This window comes from Rhipicephalus sanguineus, chromosome 1 (assembly GCF_013339695.2).
Source record: "Rhipicephalus sanguineus isolate Rsan-2018 chromosome 1, BIME_Rsan_1.4, whole genome shotgun sequence".
Taxonomy (NCBI): Eukaryota; Metazoa; Arthropoda; class Arachnida; order Ixodida; family Ixodidae; genus Rhipicephalus; species Rhipicephalus sanguineus.
Window position 1 is genome coordinate 294,544,426 of NC_051176.1, and position 19,652 is coordinate 294,564,077.

General features: G+C 47.2%; 1 protein-coding gene across 1 annotated transcript in view; it reads right to left on the bottom strand.

Annotated features, from left to right (window-relative positions):
* Positions 1–19,652, bottom strand: part of LOC119383277 (Down syndrome cell adhesion molecule-like protein Dscam2) — a 573,655-nt gene that overhangs the window by 18,295 nt on the left and 535,708 nt on the right. The window contains exons 14-18 of the mRNA XM_049411927.1: positions 7,413–7,561; positions 3,758–3,886; positions 2,984–3,163; positions 2,229–2,299; positions 949–1,189 (exon numbers count right to left, since the gene is read on the bottom strand). Coding sequence (XP_049267884.1) covers positions 949–1,189; positions 2,229–2,299; positions 2,984–3,163; positions 3,758–3,886; positions 7,413–7,561 — 770 coding nt within the window. The remainder of the gene's footprint in view (positions 1–948; positions 1,190–2,228; positions 2,300–2,983; positions 3,164–3,757; positions 3,887–7,412; positions 7,562–19,652) is intronic.

The following is a 19,652-nucleotide window of genomic DNA, read 5'->3' on the forward strand; positions in this document are numbered from 1 at the left end:
CGTGTATTAAGAGCATAACCACATAAAGGGCCATAGAACAAACAGACCATGGATAATCTTTTTTTAATGCTAAGTACAAGGGGGAATACTCGGGCGCAGACAAAATGTTATTTCTGTATTTTTTTTGTAATATACGGTCGCAAGCACTTTGAAATGAAAACCCATTTTGTGAAGTCATTATGTTTGCTTGTTTATTTGACAGGCAATTGGCTCGTGTCTCGGCAAATTACGGCTGATTATTCGTTATGTTTTACCTTTGATAGCTACGCTGCGGTGAAATGCCGTAGCCAAGTATTTCGGTATCGACATCTATTAGGGGATCTGCATTTTTTTTTTAAACAGCCAGCTGAAGTAAAAACACGGAGTTTTCGCATTCTATGGGAGTGCACGCTATAGACAGCAGAAGGCCACAGTGATCCACCACATCTTCTGAAGAAGCACTTCTGCATACGGGCAGTCTAGAGCAGTGGTCTCAAACACGTGGCCCGCGGACTTTTCACTAGCGGCCTGGCCCGCACATGACTGTCTTCGTCCCATTAAAAAATTCTTAAGTATATTCATGAGCTACACAAATGTGACTGGTCTGAATTAAGCATCGTTTTCGTGAGGCGTCCCATCAGGTCACCATGTGTTAAAACGTAACCGTAGAAAAAAGACTATATTCCATAATCGGCGTCCAGATTTCAGTAATTCTGGAGATTAATATCGATATGTTTCTCGAAACCTGACGCTGAATCCCCTTCAGAATTGGCCCATATAGCAGATTTGAAAAAGTCCTTCTTTGATCTTTGAAATGGCAACGGTATAGCTTACATTTTTTTCAAACTGCATCCCCCACCCCTCAAAGTTCCACCTTTTTGCATCATCCCGGCTCATCGAGAGACTTTCGTGACAGCGGCCCGCTAACTGAGGTGAGTTTGGGACCTCTGGTCTAGAGGGCTTGCTTACCGTATTCGTAGGTCTTGACAACGATTTCATCAGCGGCAGGACCGGCTCCCTGGCCGTTGAATGCTTGGACGACAATGACGTACTTGGTGTTCTTCTGGAGACCGCCAATGACAAACTCTTCCTTGACACCTTTGTTGTCCACCTCGACCGTCTTGTAAATGAAAGGCTCATTGGTCCCTTGAGGCTTGTAGCCAACGTAGTAGCCACTGATTTGCATATTCTTGTGATCGTGGTGTGGTTTCTAAAATTAGTGAAAAAGGAAAAAGAAAGTGCCAGGCTAGTAAGCCTCTAATTTCACGCAATTTTGTGGTGTCAAGACTATTCTTTCACCTCGCATTGTTTCTCTTCCAGTTTGCGCTGGATGAATGCCCCTAAATGACTGGCCCATAATGTACAATAACGAGCATTGTTTTGATGTCGGACGTCTGTCAAGTAATAACAAGGAAAAACATCTAAAAGTGAAACGCACCGTATGTTATGTACGCATCTTGCTTCGGAAGTACGCAACCAAACAAGATACTTATATGGATACAGGATAAACAGTTGTTGATACACATTTCCGAGGCCGTCTTTGTATAGTCACTTATGGTGTCTTGCATGTACGAAACGGCAGTGAGCTCTCTCCGTTTTATTCGCTGTCGTGCGCTGCAGCGTGGATAAAAGAAAATTTTCTCATGTTGACATATTGCTATAACCTTTTTGAAATATTTCAGCTTTTCTCAACAGTATGAGTTTCTCAACACTCCCAGCGAGTTCTCAGGCATCAAAGGGGACGCCGTCCGGAATGCTGAAGATGCTGACACGAAAACGCGACGATGACATCTTATTGCATTCACATTATGCCGCATGCAACGCGACTTGGTAATCTGATCATCAGCGGAAAAGGCCAACAGCTAGTGTACAAAAAGAAAAAGCCGAAACTAATGCCAACTCCTTAAGAAATGGGTGTCTTATGCTTACATATGTTTCAAAAATTAAAAGTACACGCGCAACTCTCGTGATAAGCACGCATATGCTTCTGCGCGACAACGATTCGAACACAGCATAGCTTACCACGTCGAACAGAGAAAATAAAGAAATAAAAGTAAGAAAAATAAATGAAGCGCGAAATAGCGCTTACAGTGACGCAGCTCGAATGCATATGTCTTCAGCGTCTGTCCTGTCCACATCGTTGCTTCCCGCCCCCATTTCTCGCTGAACGATTCTGCATGATGCACCAACTGGCCCAAGAGTCAACGCCTGTCTATATGCATGAAACTTGTGTGGTATAGCGTACTTACCCTCCAGGAAAGCTTGATCGAACTCGAATCTAACGCAGCCGCGCTCACTTGGGACGGTGCTTCCTGGGGCGCTGAAAAGCAAAGTGATACGTGAATACGCAAGTACAAAAATTAGAACCGATACGACGAAGTGGATTTGTATAAATGCATGACATGCGTTGTTGAATACAGCCTCCCGAAATATTTCTTGTCTCATACTCTTAAAAAGAACCACACACAAACAAACACATTATATAATAATAATAATTTCTGGGGTTTTACGTGCGGCAACCCCAATGATTACGCTGGGGACGCCGGATTAATTTTGACCACACGAGATTATTTAACGTGCACGGGTGTTCTCGCATTTTCCCCCATTGAAATGCGGTCGCCGTGGATGGGAACCGAACCCGCGTCCTCGAGCTTACCAGCGCAACACTTACGCCTTCTAACCTACAGTACAGTAGCTTACGTGAGTACCTGGACTCAATGTCGTAGCAGCAAAAGTTAAGTGTTAACCGCTTACCAGCCGTACTATACAATATCCGCCATTGTATAAAACATGTTGCAATATTACAAGCATCGCTTCGTACAAAATGTGCGGCAACAGCTGGGCTCGAGGCGGCGGTGCCTTGCTATATGCAGCTCACACATAGCATATAAAAAATATGAGCGAAAAGGTAAGAATACACGCATGAGCGTGGAATTCTAACTAACCCCGCTGTCCATTCGACCAGGTGCCACTAACCGGACCAGCTGACAGATAATTCACACACCTTCCATGTTTGTCGTGACTGATATGGGCTTGCTTGGCGCGGAGGAGCCAAGATCATTGTTGGCAATGATCTTGAACTGGTACTCGGTCACCGGCTGCAGGTTCGTCACCGACGCCGTGGTCAGTCCCCCCGGCACTGAGATGCGCCGCACGGAGTCGTGGTCGTGTCGACCGCCTCCCACTGCACCATTCAGGTGGGACAGGAAATCGGGTCGTTGAGACTACAGATACACACTCATGCCATCTTCGACAAATCGCACCGGTGCGCACCGTGGCGCCCAGTGGCTACGATGATAGGACGAAACGATGCACCCGGTGCGCCCCGGTTCGATTTGTTGAAGATGCCATTACAAACATCGTTGATTACGTAGCAAATTCTTCTGGTGTGCTGTCTCTGCCAATTAAGTCTGTGTTACCGCCTTGCAATGTCTTATAAACATGAGCTACCCATCCCTCGAACTGTCCGAACGTACATCACTATTAATGCAGTAACTACAGAAAGCGCTTTCGCAACTAGAACCTTGATCCTGTGGCGTTAAAGATTTTGTTGGTTAATGATCTTGCATAAACACACACACACACACACACACACACACACACACACACACACACACACACACACACACACACACACACACACACACACACACACACGCACGCACGCACGCGGACACCCACGCTCACACACACACACTCACTCATTCACTCACTCGCGAAAAATTAGTCAGGAACTCAAGTGCCTGGACGCTGAAGAAATCGGGTGCATTTCACGTACAGGTCGGTTGGTAAATGATGGAGTAGCTCGTGATGGGGCTGTTGCCGGCATAGGGCGCCGTCCACACAAGGCTGACCACGTTGCTGGTCACCTCTGCCACTCGAAGGTCTTCGGGCGCGTCTGGAACCTCTGCGGGTGAAATGTCCGTCATGAGAAGTGAACAGGAACCGGCACCGGGTTAAATTACATGCATCTGATCCCACTTTATGTAACCACATGTCACCGATCTGTGCTTAGTGGAGAAACCTCGCGCTTGCGCTGCTGTAGAGTGCCCGCGAGAAAATGCTTTGCACGTGTCTGCGGATTCTCCTGATTAGAGGGACGAATTGTGCAACATGGATACCGCTTACATGGATACTGCTATAGTTATTACTGCATGACCTTTAGCGTAGTAGCGCGGAAGCACAACAGCGCTTGATTGCCTTTTGTTGTGTTTCCGCGCTATTACGCTAAAGATCATGAATACTGCGCGCTGCTCAAAACAAGGCGTGAATGAAGCGAGTATGAGACTAACAGGTTGAGTTTCTTAGGTGAGTGCCAGTCTTGTCAGAACAGAAGGACATGGAAAAGTCCGAAGGAATAATCAAAAAGTAAACAATTGTAGGACGGTCCTGTTAAATCACTGTAATTGAAGAGTGTTGCTGAACGTACGAAACAAAGCTTGCGCCATACCGGAGGTCTTACTCGTACACTCAAGAAAAGGCTTGCAAAAGCTCATCTTGTCTCTGTATATGAACCGCCCGTGTGAATGGCTGCTGTTGGCCCCATCATCATCAGCCCATTTTACGTTCACCGCAGGACGAAGGCCTCTTCCAATACGCCCTGCACTGCGCAAGCTGATGCCATTTTATGCCGGGCCCGACCAGGCGGCAATCCGACGTGCTTCCAACTGAGTTCCTCTCGGCCGCCGTCGTATCTCCCCATATTCCCTCTCGTTCGCTCCCCCAAGGATGAAGAGAACTTTTTTCTCCCGCACTACGCAGACCTGTCTTTACTGGTAAGTAAACCTCAGTCCACTCTGCTCTCAAGCTGTCAACGTACGTATTTCTCGCCTCCGCGAAACCGAGCTCCCAACATCTCCCAACAATTTTCATCCGTCTTACGTGCCTCTCCTTTCCTTAACGTCGCGCGCGCGCTACTTCCTAATGACGAACGGTATCGTTATCGGCGTGACGTATCATTTGTGAGAGGCAAGTAGTAGGTGCAGAGGTTTCAAGAAAGGAAACACTTCTTTAGAGCGCAGCGAACCTGGCATCCTTCCATCCCGTTCTTTTCCTCCTTACCAAAAAAGAAGGAAGGTGGAAACAAAGCTAAAAAGAATAAGAAATAAGAGCTACGCATACCACACGCATCCACAAGGCGCTCGCACGGCGACACCCATGTGTGCGTGCGGTCTGTGTCGCTAGTTTTTTCCTGTGGCATGTGCGCTACGCCTAAGGGTTTCTACAGTATGACACAGCCAAGCCAAACGTACGAACTTAGCTTTCTCCCAATCAGTGGCGGTGACCAGTCTTATGCCTGATGCATGTCATCAGATCTGTTGGATGAGTGTCGCAGGAGGAGACATCCCCGAAAGGTCATGTTTCTTTCCTTTTTTTTGTATCTTTGCGTGAATACCTTCCAACACATTCTTTTTTCATGACATCTATCAATGTCGCTCATCTTTCCGGATTTCCATCTTACTTAGGTAAGAAGGCGCTGTCAATGACGCAACTGCGACCGATGCCAGGGAGAAGACGCACACTTCAAGCTGTCGCGGGCTGATCGACACCCGCGCTAGAGGGAACCCAAGCTCAAGTTTGCGGCGCGACGACAGCGCCGCGCCAGCCGCGCTGCGGCTCTGTCGGAAAGCTCTGAACCGTCTGCGCGGCCAACTCAGCCCCTTTCACGGTAGCGGTAGCGGCGGTAGCGCACGTGCGCACGCGTTCTTCTCTCGGTGCGGGCAGTGTATGGGTGTTCTCTGGTGCGGGTAACTGGGAGGCCGTCAGCTGGGTACGTTGAACCGAGAGGCTTGCTGTGCGAAGCTGCGCATTTCCACGATGGCAGAAGCGACCCCGCGGAAGCGCAAGCGTGGTCCGAAGTATTGCGGTTTAGTGGCCAGCCACAACAGTGCAGACAACGCCAAGGCACACGATTCACGTGTTAAACTGTATCGGTTCCCGGGCGTGTCGCACGAGAAATAAAGGCGGCAAGCGTGGATAGCTGACAGCGCTGTCTCGCCTTCTATTTTGGCTGTCTGAGTTCATCGCTTTCGTTCGTTCCGACTACCTGAATCGGTAAGTAACGGGGCGCATGCACGCAGCGACTACAGCAATGATTACTCGCTGTCTTCTCGCATTGTTAAAGTCCAGTTACGGTTGTAGGTGAAGCAACTGTGTTTTGATTCCCCGTGCTCCTGAGACCTACCCGTCGTTGTTGAACGTTCACATTCGCGTTATACCGTTAGCGTTGCGCGGTTGGTTGAATTCAACTGAACTCCGCACATTGTCAGAAGTTCGGCGCCTGCATTTCACGCGTCGGGAAGGCTGCGTTATCACGCCGGAACGGACGTCTGTACATTTTCAGCAAGCTTTGACATTGTTCTGCAGGTTTGCTTTGTTTTCGTCACTTTATTAGGGTGATATATACTTAAGCCGCTAAATATAACTGGCACTTAATACATGCTTTGCAATTGCAACCTAATACATGCTTTCCAATTGCAAGTAACCACCTTCTGACTTTGTGCGATTTTCTAGCCGCGTTCACGCAACAGGTTTTATACGCCTGTCAAGTCGATATCATAAAAAGAGACTGCAAGCATGACGCGAGAGCCGAAAAAACGAGGCGAGCAGTTCATCTTGCTTCACAGTGGTTAAAGTACAGCTAGCTGCCTCGCGTCTTAATCGGCGGGTGATTCTCCAGCGGCACGGAGGACTGACTCTAACCTTCTCAGGAAGCAGTGCCATGGCCGTATAATCTTTTCGCACGCCGCAAACGTTTGTTCACGAAAGTACACGGCTGCTACTCTAAGCATGCCATATAAAAACAATAATATGATTCGTAGTCCACGCCGCAGAACATCGATAGCGCGTACGGCTTCATTTCGGAGTGCATGTGGACCATTATTCATCTTTAACATGACAGAATGAGACTTACCTCGAGGTATACGTCATACACGGTGTAATCGCGACTTGAGAAATGCATTTCGCTTTGAGTCGGGCGTGGTTGTCCTTCGATCGTCTGCTCTTCACCGTTAACGTGATTGACGAGCCTTTCTCATTTTATCAAGTTCGCTTTTCGGAAGTGCCAGTCAAGCTTGAGAATCCTTTTGAAGCCGCACTGCAATTGGTACATTGCGAGGCGCCGAAAGTGCACCGCGAGAGCTCTGCACGTGCACAGAAGCGAGCAGCAACGCGGTGGAGAGAAGGGAAAATGCGCGCTGCTAACCACGGCCGGGCTAGACCGCACGCGCGCTTCGCGCGCCCGTGCAGTCTAGCCCGGCCGTGTGCTAACACCACAGTTTCTCTTTTTCTGCCAGAGATGGCGCTGCCTGTCAAGAGCAGCAGCGCCGCTAAGCGTTGCTTGGGAAGCCTAGACGCGCGCGCGCTCGTGTCGATTTTCACCGTGCAATGCAAAAGGCCGTCTGAATTTCGGCTTCATGCGTTCGGTCGCTCACCTTGCACGATTACGCGGCTGCTGCCGGTGTCCTTGCCGAAGGGGTTCGACGCGGTGCAGCTGAAGGTCGCCGAGTCACTGCGCTCGGCCGTACGGATCTTGAGGGTAGAAAGGCGGCCGCGTTCGTCATTCTCCTCCTTCAGCACGTACCTGGCGGGAGAGAGAAAGACCGGCACACCCGAACTGTGTAGTAGACGGCTAGCCCTTAGCCCCGAACACAAGAGAAAGATCACCATAAGTTTCATTGTCTCAGCTTCCTTTGACATCACGCTCACGATAATCGAGATAACCGCGTTTGGGATAGCAGCGAGCCTGTTTTTTTTTTCTTCCAAAAGCGCAGTAAAGCAAGAGGTAAAAAAAATGGCACCTAGTCAAGCGATGAGAATTATGTCTTACGTAGTTATGCGGTGATATATGACGCTTGGTTAACGCAAGCAGCAGTTCGTGCTGTTTGCGTTAACCAAGCGTGTTTGCGTTAACCAAAGCAGTACTTTGAAAGTTGACTAATTAGCTATTCTTAATGACTGAAGCTCGCAGTATACGAAATACATCGATGTTGAAGAGTGCAATGAACACTACTAAGTAGGTTGCATTCTCGTCGCCCACATGCGCATTTTTTAAAAGGCTCGGCACAAGCTAGCTGCATATAGCATCATGCGGCGCAGTGGTTTAGCGGTATACTGTGACAAGTACAACCCATCTTTTCATGCACTAATTGTATCATCATTCACTATTTTCGGAAATATACTATTGGAATTAACTACCAAGACACATTGTATATGTCATTAGTCATGATACTTTTGTTAACGAAGCGTATATTTTTCGCAAGGTATGATTATTTCCATGTCCAGTGCTTACTTGCTCATGTGTATATATATATATATATATATATATATATATATATATATATATATATATATATATATATTTTGCTGTATATAACACGTCATGGTATCCTACCAATGTTGTTCTTTTTGGCATGTCGTTATTGTTACTGACTCTCCCCCCCCCCCCCCCTCTTTTATGTGGTGCCCGCCCGAACAGGTCTTTAGGTTATATAAATGAATGAATGAATGAATAAATAAATAAATAAATGAATAAATAAATAAATAAATATGATTGCCCCTACGTCTACGCCGAATAAAAACAATAACGAACAGACAGACAAAAGTGGCTGTTGCACGCTATGTGAAACACATTGCTTTCAAGCGAGTTCGGGCCATTATTAAAGTCAAAGAAATCAGCACCGCTCCTTCGACAATAAAGTTACAGTATGTGTACGTCAGTACAGCGCGATATGAGATGTCGAATCTTTCGCAAATTAATTTCGCCGCCGACGACACTAGGCTATTCCTGGCAGAGTAAGCCGTGACGAAGAAGCAATCAAGGCAGTGTCCACGTTTTCGCCCTTGAAACAAAGTTGAGGTTGCTAAGGGTTGCGCAGCCGTGGAGCAGTTCACATCTTTTTTCACGTTTGGCCAAAGCAGGTGGTTTCTTGGGCTCCAGGCACTTTTTTTTATCTTGTCCCGAGAAAGAGGATTTCACTGGTTAGTCATATTATTAAATTACGCCTAATTTTTGATGTGTCGTTTCTGGGCAGCCTGAGGTATGAAGTGCAGATTTAGCTTCTTATTCCCTCGCGGAGCTACCGCGAATTGCGAGTCGCAGACGGGCGGTCAGTGGTTGTAGCTGCGTGTAACACACGGCTCATATAGGCGGCTCGGGGCTCGACTATACGCTCTCGCCTTTGGCGGTGGAATAGATTTTTCATGCGGCGCGAATTAATTAAAGGAGCCGGCTCGCGGACCGCCGCCCAGAGCCTTGGCGTAGGCGCCTCGAGTGACGTTTTAATAAGAGTCGCCGAGCCAAAGTTGAAGCATGGCGCTGTCGACGCATCGTGGGAGGGCCACCACCCACGCACGCATGCAGTGGCGCGGCTCGTTGCACGCCGCCAGCAAGAGGGCCGGCGCGCGCCGCTCAAAAACCACGGATCACTTTTAGGCGCGCGGAATCCGCCAAGTTTTCGGAGCCGTCATCGCGTCGCGTTAATTGCGAAACGCGCCGTTTGCTACCGCATACAGAATGCTACGGGCGCACCGACGTAACTGACGGCGCACGCAACGACGCCGAAAGCCCAATCGTTGCGGAGACGACGAAGGAATTTGACACGTCCATCGCTCGTCTACATTTTTAAATGCATTACTCACATCACACAGGCATAATATGGAATGAGAGAGCGTGGCATCTCGGTCAACAGCAGCGCTGAGAGAAACGAAGTACTCCGTGCTTTCCTTCATCGGCGGGTATCGAACATGTTGCAGGCATCCCGCCGTGGTCGCTTAGCAGGAAAGGTGTCGCGCTGCTAACCACGAGGACGCGGGTTCGATTCCCGGCCACGGCGGTTTCGTTTCGATGGGAACGAAAAGCAAGAACACCGGTGCACTTAGGCTTAGGTGCACGTTAAATAACCACAAGCCACAAGCCACAAGCCTGACCGAAACATTGTAAACAGTGTAGTCTATGTATGTGTGTGTGGTTAACAGTGTATATATCATAATCATCACCCTGGAGCACCTGGAGTAGCATGTCAGGCGAATAGCCAGGCAAACATCTCCAGCTTTTCATTAAAACATTTCTCTCTCTCTCAAATAACCCCATGTGGTCAAAATTAATTCGGAGTCCCCTACTGTATACGGCACGCTTAATAATCACATCATAGTTTTGGCATGTAAACCCCGCAATTATTATCGTTAATATTGGACTATCCGCAGACGTACACAATCAATGTACAGTAGTTGCTGCGACTCTGAACGAAAATTCAGGTTTATTTTTCAGGGACTGAAATTGTGCGCGTGTTCTTAGAAAATATTGAACGTGTGCTCGAGGTTATAGCACTTTGGCCGTTCAAGACCGGACATAATTCACTTAATTAAATGATTAAGTGAGTGCGATTGCATAGATTGTTTACCATGCATGCTATAAATCTGACCGATTCAAATATCGTTATTTGGTTCAGCTTATATACCGGGCGTGTAATTCTTGCCAAATCAATGTGAGCTGGTTCTGAAACCACGCTGGCACTGTCATACATCCCGTCTGATTCTCTCGCATTCTGAAGTAAACGCACAACGAGGGAATTTTGAGGACACGCTCTCCCGTCAGCTGAGGCGAGCTGCAAGCTGAGCGAAGAAAAATCATTAGGCCTTGCGGTTTAAATGCGACACCTTGAAGTTTAACAACCGCACAATTGAACATATGGTATCACGACATAACTCCCACTCCCGAGCGAGATGTATTATTTTCACCTGATAAATGTTGTCCCCTCCAAGCACTTTCTGCGATGGCTGCAAGAAACCACTGTCTTCTAAACATGCGTGCTTCTATATGAAAGCTTCCTTGCCAGTATGCATATATTTTTGAGAAAAACTTTAGGTGAGCATCAGGAGCCGTCTCACAAGTTTCATGACGTTGTGTAGTGCGCATGCCCGAGAGAGCGAAGAAGGTGATTCCAGCGAGGCCGTATCTGGTCCAAAGCACTCGCAAATGCGTTCATCAACGGTGCTCATACTGGTCAGTCGAATACGTTATGCTGGCATAACGTCACTTTAGTCGTGTAGTCGTGTGCAGCGGTGTGCTCAAAATCTTAGTCTCACTCTGCTGAATTCACTATGCTTGAATTTGGAACACTAAACTTATGACAATAAAACGTGGGTGCGATATACAAGTTGCGGGTACGATGCACATGAAACAGGTCGACTGTGCACAAACCCGTTCACTTTGTTACAGCGGGTAATCAGCCTGCTCCGGCTAAAGGAAAGCTACGAGCGCGGGAGAGATACAAAGGCAAGGGACCGTGAGGAGTGGCGCTGAAAAGTAAAGTGCCAGCTGATCAAATGTCGTCGCTCGCTGAAGATGTCGACAGCCTCAGAAACGTGAGACCACGCGTGCACCTGGAGATGCGATTCCTGCGACTCGCGCGTAGCGTTTTTGCAGAACAAATCCAAAAGAGAAAGAAGGAGACCATCTTCGCACCCTGCTTTATTTTCCCCCTGTTCTCCGTCACGGCTTTCGCTGAGATTGAATAATGTGCTTTGCAGCAAACAGTTCGTGCAACTGAAACTAGATGGCGCCGGCAGTTTGCTTCGCGTGGAAAAGGAAGACTCCACTCTCACTTCGTCAGTGTTTTAGCTTTGCGCGCTCTCCGTAGAGTGGCCTGGCGGTGTGATGTTGAAATTCATAGCGGATGAGCGCTATGCCATGTTTCTGTACAGGCTCTGACGGCACAGTATGCTACATTTGTAGTTTCGCTAGAAGAAAGCATAAAGCAACGGTAATGTGAAATATATTCATCGTCCAGAGAGAGAGAGAGAGAAATGTAATGCGGAAATGCAGGGTGGTTAACCGAAAATATCCGGTTTGCTAACCTGCACCGGGCAAGGGGAGACAGAAAAGTAAGACGAGAAGAGTGAGAGAGGGAGGGAGATAATCATTCTCTCTCTCTCTCTCACACACACACACACACACACACACACACACACACACACACGCACCCACACACACACACACACACACACACACACACACACACACACACACACACACACACACACACACACACACACACACACACACACACACACACACACAACAACAACAACAACAACAACAACAATAAGTGTCATAAGTACTAATGGGCTTATCAGGGCGCGAAGTACACGTTTACACTGCACCAAGACTGTGCATTCACAGAATATAGTGAAAGCAAGAAACGTTATCTATCAGTGTGGCTTGTAAAAGCATAGAAAGCTGGGCGAGTTGGTACGAATACATTTTGGGAAATATCGCGCTTGTTTGTCTTCTTTCATCACGTCCTTGTCTGTTGTGTGCGCGCTGGATATTTCCCAAAGCGTGGCCTGGTAGAGAATCAGTAAAAAAAGACTTCGATCACCTCATGTATAGCCCGCGGCGCGTTGTGATCGACAGTTTAAATGTTATCACCGACTGAGCGAGTTGCCTGAACACACTTTTAGCGTCGCGTTTCGCAACTTACGCATGCAGCTTCACTTCAATTAGGAAGAGAGTACGTCTGCGCATAAGTGAGCCGATAAAGGGAGAAATAACTGCTGCAAGACGCCTTCACGAGTAAAGAAACTTAACGAAGTGCAGAGATCGCAGTGTTTGTGACACGCGTGCTTGACACTGAATGAAAGAAGCGGAATGGATCGAAGACTCGCCCCGCCATGGTGGTCTAGTGGTTATGGCGCTCGGCTGCTGACCCGAAGGTCGCGGGATCGAATCCCGGTCGCGGCGGCTGCATTTTCGATGGAGGCGAAAATGTTTGAGGCCCGTGTACTTAGATTTAGGTGCACGTTAAAGAACCCCAGGTGGTCGAAATTTCCGGAGCCCTCCACTACGGCGTCTCTCATAATCATATCGTGGTTTTGGGACGTTAAACCCCAGATATTATTATTATCGAAGACTCGTTTTCTGTTATGTATATGCACAACCTAGTGAAGCCAACGAAAGCTTATGAGACATTACTTGTAGTTTTTAACTGTAGTGCAGCAATTATGATATAAATTTTCTACGAATAGCTGACGTCCTTCACCTTCACTATCCGGCGTATAGGACCTCGCCGTCAAAGTATATATGAAACGATTGACACACTTGTCAACTAGCAGTTACCGAGTTAAAGAGATAAGGCTTCGCACATTACAGGGGGAAAAGAGCGCATGGAACAAAAAGCGGTACCGTGAAACGTACCATTCAAGCCTTGCTCGATCTGTTTTGATCAACCAACTACGTGTCTTTTACAGCGAAAGCTGTTATGAGATCATTTCACCGGCCGTTTTTGGTGCCGTAGTTGTCCGCCGCCGCCGCCGCCGGTGTCCGTAACCAGTATCGCTCGAAATAGGAAAAAAACTAAATAAGAAAAAAATTCCAGGATGGAACGAGGTTCGAACCTGGGCCCTCTGCGTGGGAGCCCAGTATTCAACCTCTGAGCCATGCCGGTGCTTGAAACTGCTATGCAAAAAGGTCCTATACAGGCTTCATGTCGGGAAGGAACCACATTAGCATATGCAATATAGCGTGGTAAAAGAGTAGAATAAGCACCAAGCGTCGCACAACGCGAATTTTGTAACCAGGCGTCACACAATGCGAATTGCGCAACGAGTAGGTTGTTGAATGCTTCCAACCCATTACAAAGAGCTCTGCCATAATTCTTCATCGTCATCACGCACAGCATCAACAAAGTGCGCATAATGCCTTACATGCGTTTAGCAGGTACCACGGCTGTCTGTAGAATGACGAAAAATGGCACAGTGCCTACTGCCCTACTTCTCAAAAATTACAATGATTTATAGCGTAGTGGGTTCCTCGTAAGTGCACTTCTGTTGGTTGCCAAGGAAGCCCATAAGGCTCCCATGATCCATTTCCTCAGGGTCTCAATAAAGTCAATTCTCTCTCTCTCTCGCTCTACGTTTCTCCGGTTAAAGTGTGTTATAAAGCGTGGTGGGACAGTTAAATAACGACCGGGCGTCACACAATATGCATTACGTAACTAATGGGTCGTTTAAAGCTTCCAACCCATTACAAAGGGCGCAACCATAATTATTCATTGTCATCAACCGCCGCATCAACAAACTGCACATAATCGCTTACATATGGTACCTCGCTTCTCCGCAGAACAACGAATAATGTCGTGCTGGGTGCTTCCCAACTTCCCAAAAATTGCGCTTTGTGGCGTAGTGGGTACGTTGCTAATGTACCTGTATTAGTAGCCCCAAGAGAGTTTACAACGGGCTCTAGAAATGCCGCTCTTCCAGCTTTCACTGTGACATGTGCTGCGCTTTCCGCGCAGGCCTGGCGTTTTTTTTTATTTTCGCTGTCGTGCGCGTGCGTAGTTTCACCGATACACGGCCAAGCTATGGAAGTACACAACACAAGGTATTCTACATTCTTAAGCGGCCCTTGTATATTACATATTATACATTACATTTCATAGCTTTCTCAGGTAGTAAACGGCAGCGTATACACAAGTTGCTTCATTATGTGTACGAAGCAGCACTGCACAGTTAATAATATCTGGGATTTTACGTGCCAAAACCACGATATGATTATCAGGCATGCCGCAGTGCAGGGCTCCAGAAATTTCGACCAGCTGGGGTTCTTTAACGTGCACATAAATTCAGGTACAGGGGCCCCTAGCATTTCGCCTCCACCGAAATGCGACCGCCGCGGCCGGAATCGAACCCGCGTCTTTCGGGTCAGCAGTCGAGCACCGTAATCACTGTACCACCGCGGCGGCTAGCACTGCACAGTTCTTACAGGACACACACGAACGAAACACAATCACACATATATCATCATTTTAGAACCTTTTAGTAGTGTATGCATGATAGTGTTTTTCGTCGTGTTTGTCCTGCAGCAGCCCTGTGCCGTGCAACTTCGCGTTCAGTTTGTGGATAGTCGCAATGTCAGCGACAAGCGCATAAGGCCCAAATGCATGCTCAATGAGATGGAGAATAGAAGAATGTAAGCGAGGCAGCTCTGGAAAACATACACTATGCATAGTATACGCAAAGCGGATTATACGTATACGTTCGGCAATGCGACCTCAGGGCGGGCTACATAACGAGTTTTAGGCCATTATGTCTGTTGAGGAATAAGCTAACGGACTACGTACTGCGTATGTTGCGTATCATGTAAAATTTTTCGGGGGAATTCTCACGAATGTATTCCGCAAACGAAGCTAGACGGGGTGTTTAGCGCCCAAATAATGAATGATCGAGTAACGCCATGTTTTATAATTAATCATCGACCCAGCCCACAAGCATTAACCAACAATTCCGAAGCACGCTGATCTGTGGCAGCCGTGCGCTTGCTTAGCCGCCCCGAACAAAGCGTGCTTTTAATTAGCGTAAAGCCATTCTTATCACTTGTCCCATGCTTTTTAACATGGACACATTCATGCCGTGCAGTTGGAAAGCGTCTTCTTACCTAAATTACGCAAACAGCGCAACTGCAAGAAGTTTAAGCAAGAGCTTAGGTAAGTTTATGGACGCAAGCATTGTTTATCTTTACTGAATAGATTAACAAAATTAAATAATTATTTCTCTTGCACGAAGAGAGGATATACAGTGTTTATTTATGAAGAGCCCGCTCATTCGTGCGAACGACTATATTTCAATGCATACACTTGACATTTGCCAATGACTAGTAATAACTCAAGGCTACCTTTTCTTTCCGACTGACTGCTACACCAGAGTCGTTCTGCGGTATGTACATTAGTTATACTGGCGAACAAGAAGGAAAACAGCCGTGCATGTTCTAAGCGCAGTTGTTTTATGGTTGCTGCAAACGTGGGGAAGAGTGTTGCGAAATCAGAAATTGCGCCACGACAAAACAAAAGCTCGTAAGGTGCTCTGAAAGACGATAAATGAGCTGCTACAGAGGCTTTGCGGTAAATAAATGACAATAACCCTCCGTTGTGCAACGACTGTACAACACATCGCGAAAGAGTCCGTCCGAGTAACACGGTTCGGAATGGCTGCAATGAAGGAGAAGAAATTGGGCTGAACAACTGACGATAGCACAATGAGCAGAGATCGAGCTCGGTCAGGGTTGAAGAACAATATGTCAAGGCTTGCAGAGGAGGAGCGGTTTATTCTGCCGCTTTTTCGGGGCGCGTTTCACAAGAGAAGCGACTGATGGCGAGAAGGAGAACAGGGCTGAAGAAATACGAGCGTAAGGAAACGTGCACTGGGGCTGCTGTCTTACTAATTCGCCCGGGGAGAACGTTTGCGAAAGCCACATGGTGATAGGCCGCGTTAAATGACATCGGTCAAATTATTTAGCTTTCGTTTTCAGCGATGTGTCTTGCACCAGTGACCGCCAGGTTCATTTACAAAGTAGAATAGTCTCAAGCCCGGCGCGGCGATGAGCGGTTAGTCGGCCGTCCGCTCATAGCCGCGGGAGGTCGTCTCCTCCATCATGTCAGGCGCTGTCAGTGAAACGTGTCGTCACGTCAAAATTACTAGAGGATACGAGCAACGATATGAAGTGGCTAACTGTGCGGCTTGGGAGGGTCACTCATTAAAAGAATCTTTAACAGAATATTAGGCAAGATTGCGCACGGCGACTGCCACTTAGAAAATAAAAAGTACGAAAGAGTTTAAGGTGAGAATAGATTGCAGCAGACAGTTAACGATCTCCAGGGAGGCTCACCTCTCGGACGGGATGTATGAGCGCCTCCCAGTTGCGACATGTTTGAAACTACCGCATGATCCTCAGAACATCTTTAATAACACAACAGCGCTTGACAGCATGATGGGGAGTGGCTGGCGAAGTTTCGGAGAAAAAAAAGAACGACAACCAGTCTGGACTTGCGAAACTGGGTACCCTCAGAGGCGATTTCTTCGAAAAGGTCATTAACTGTATTGCAACGGCGGAAGCTTGTTACCTTCTGAAGTCAGTAATGGCTCACTGCTCGAAAAGATTCGCCTGGTTGGTCTTCTCGGATTTCCTCCGCCATATCTTCTGCCCTCTTTCAGGCCTCGTAGGCAGAGCTTGTATTAATGCTACACTTGGTCAAGCATGAGCTCATTCGGCTGCCGGTGATATTTAATTCAGGCACGAAGAGGAAAAGCGTATCACAAAAGAAGTGCAAGAGAGTCTTTGTGCCAACTCTGATCAACTCTGAGGCAGAATGCGTGGCTCTGCGAACCAACATGCCCGGCTAAAGGGCGGCCACCGATGGCTATTCCTTTTACGTTATCGAAGCACTTATCTTCTTCTTCATTTTCATTCACACTGCGGCAATATACTTAGTCCGTGAAACTGAATTAACCCTTTACTACTTTGTTTCAAAAGTCAGTTTTATTGAGCAGATATTTTGAAAGGAATGCGTGACGCGCAATGAATTACGGGAAAAGTTGGATCACGTGTGAGCTCGAGCGTCTGCTGCAGCGTTGTCTCCCGCTCCGTCTAGCATATTGCCGTGGAATTTGGGTGACTTGTATAGATAGCTAATGGCAGCGCGCATGAAATACAAGGACAACGAAGACATAAGTCTGGACAAAAGACATAAGCGCTGAACCTCAAGTGTCGTTTATTGCTGTCGGACAAGGTTGAATACACTCTTCAATGCGTTGAATCCCTTCGCAAAAAAAAAAAAAAAAATCACAGGGTCCCTTGTGCATTCACCTGAGACGGCTCGAAGGCGAAAGCCATTCTTTTTTTTTTCTCTGTCGATGTATTAGAGAGCCTATATGAACGGCCGGTCGTGTAGGCTCCCTAGATGCATTTATCCGGCCCCGCCACCCTCCGAAAGCTTTATGCACCTAGCGTGGTTTCGAACTGCCTCCAGGATTGGAGCCACCTCACCTGGTTTTGCACTGCCTCCATGATCAGCCCACCTTTGACCAAGCTACGATGTCATGCGATGACGGTGTAGGCTTATGCCACAGGAGCGAAGGAACGAGACGGCTGAACCAGAATCGACGCCAGCATGGAACATGAGCCATGGCTTCACGTGCCACTGCGAAGCGCCGTCTTTATTTTCTTCTCTTCAGGTCGCGCGCTCTCCGGTTTTGTTCCCCGCCCAAAGGAGGGCGCTACAACGGCATTATGTGGCGTTACGTCATATGACACCACGCCAGAATCTGTGACGTCATGATGACGTCACAAGTTTTTCCGTCTGTGACGTCATGACGACGTCGTATGGTGACGTCATCGCGTGATCATAATTTTTTGTACCACTCGTCCCGACGCCGCGGGACGCCGACGGTCCAATTTCGTGTTTAGTGAGGCATACAAGGCTTTCAATAAACCTAATGGAATGATGAGTTGTAAAGATTACAAAAATTCAAGCCGTATAGATGTACTAAAATAGAACATTCATTCATCGCACGTGAGCAAAAATAGAACATATGCAAGCCAATAAAGTGCGCAAATGAAAGAAAAAGAGAAAAACTAGCAAGCTTGGACAGACGCCCCTCACATTACAAAAATTACATGGACCGTGGCCTGAGAAGCATCTTCAGCAAAAGGCGAACATTTTCCTCAAAGACTTCTTAGTGGACACTGGACTAGATACGCGCTTGTGATGAGCAGCTATGTGTAGCTATTCTACAAAGTAATGTGTTAGTCCGCATACTGTGGGTAAACGTGGGCAGAAATGTGTGCATGTGACCGTTCTATTGAAAAGTGAACTGCAAGCGAACTGTCCATTGGCATGCTTTTCTCTTTATTTGTTTGTTTGCTGCATGTTTTTCTTTACTTGTCCATTTTTGTTTTCGGGTAACCATTTTTTTTTTGCTTCAGAACTTATATAAATGGAGTAGCTGAGGAGATATAAACCTCAACCTTTGCACAGCAAGACAGTTAGAACGGAACAGAACATAACACTGTCACGTTTAGTAACCTAAAAAGCTGTTTTCTTTATCAGACAGTGCTCATGCGTGATGAATTCCTGTATGACTTGAACTTTGTCATCTGTGCATCTCATCATGCCATGAGGTTAATTGTAAAGCAATTCGACATATCTTTTGAAGAGAGTATTTAACCTTGCTCGACAGCAATAAGCGACAGTTGAAGCAGGGGGCGGAAATTCCCCATACCTCCCATGGGACGCACTCTCGCATGCTGATACGCTGCGGCAGCGCTGCTTCCTCGACCAGCCGCTGCCGGGTATCCAACTACAACTAATTCACAAAGAAAATATTCCTTTCATGACGTCACTGGTGAGGTCGGCTAATAGAGGGAACGGGCGCGAAGCCGAGAGGAGGTGGGTTGCTGCGGAAGCTCTCCTTTCCCACTTCGCATGCAAGTGTAACGTGTTCGTGCTCTCTTGAAGGTCCGCTGGCCGCTCGGCCGACGCGGCCATTCATTAAATTTCGTTAACCATTTTTTAATTTTGTTCGTATTTTGTGAAGCGGACAAACTAAAGCTGACCGATTTCTCAGTAAGACAAAACTCGATCAACACAAGTAGGATTCAAATCTTTTATCACACGTTTCGTGCTAAAAAACAGAGACATATATACACGTATTGTGAAAGTGTCAGTCTACAAAAGCAGCTTTAATTAACAACTGAAATATGCACATAACGAGCAAACATTGAACCCAGAATATCCGAACTAATGAGAAAATTATTAACAATCGCGAGCAGACCACATCGTACTTGATACAATCTCGTCTGTTATGAGAACACATATATTTTTCTTGCAGAAGTTGAGTAC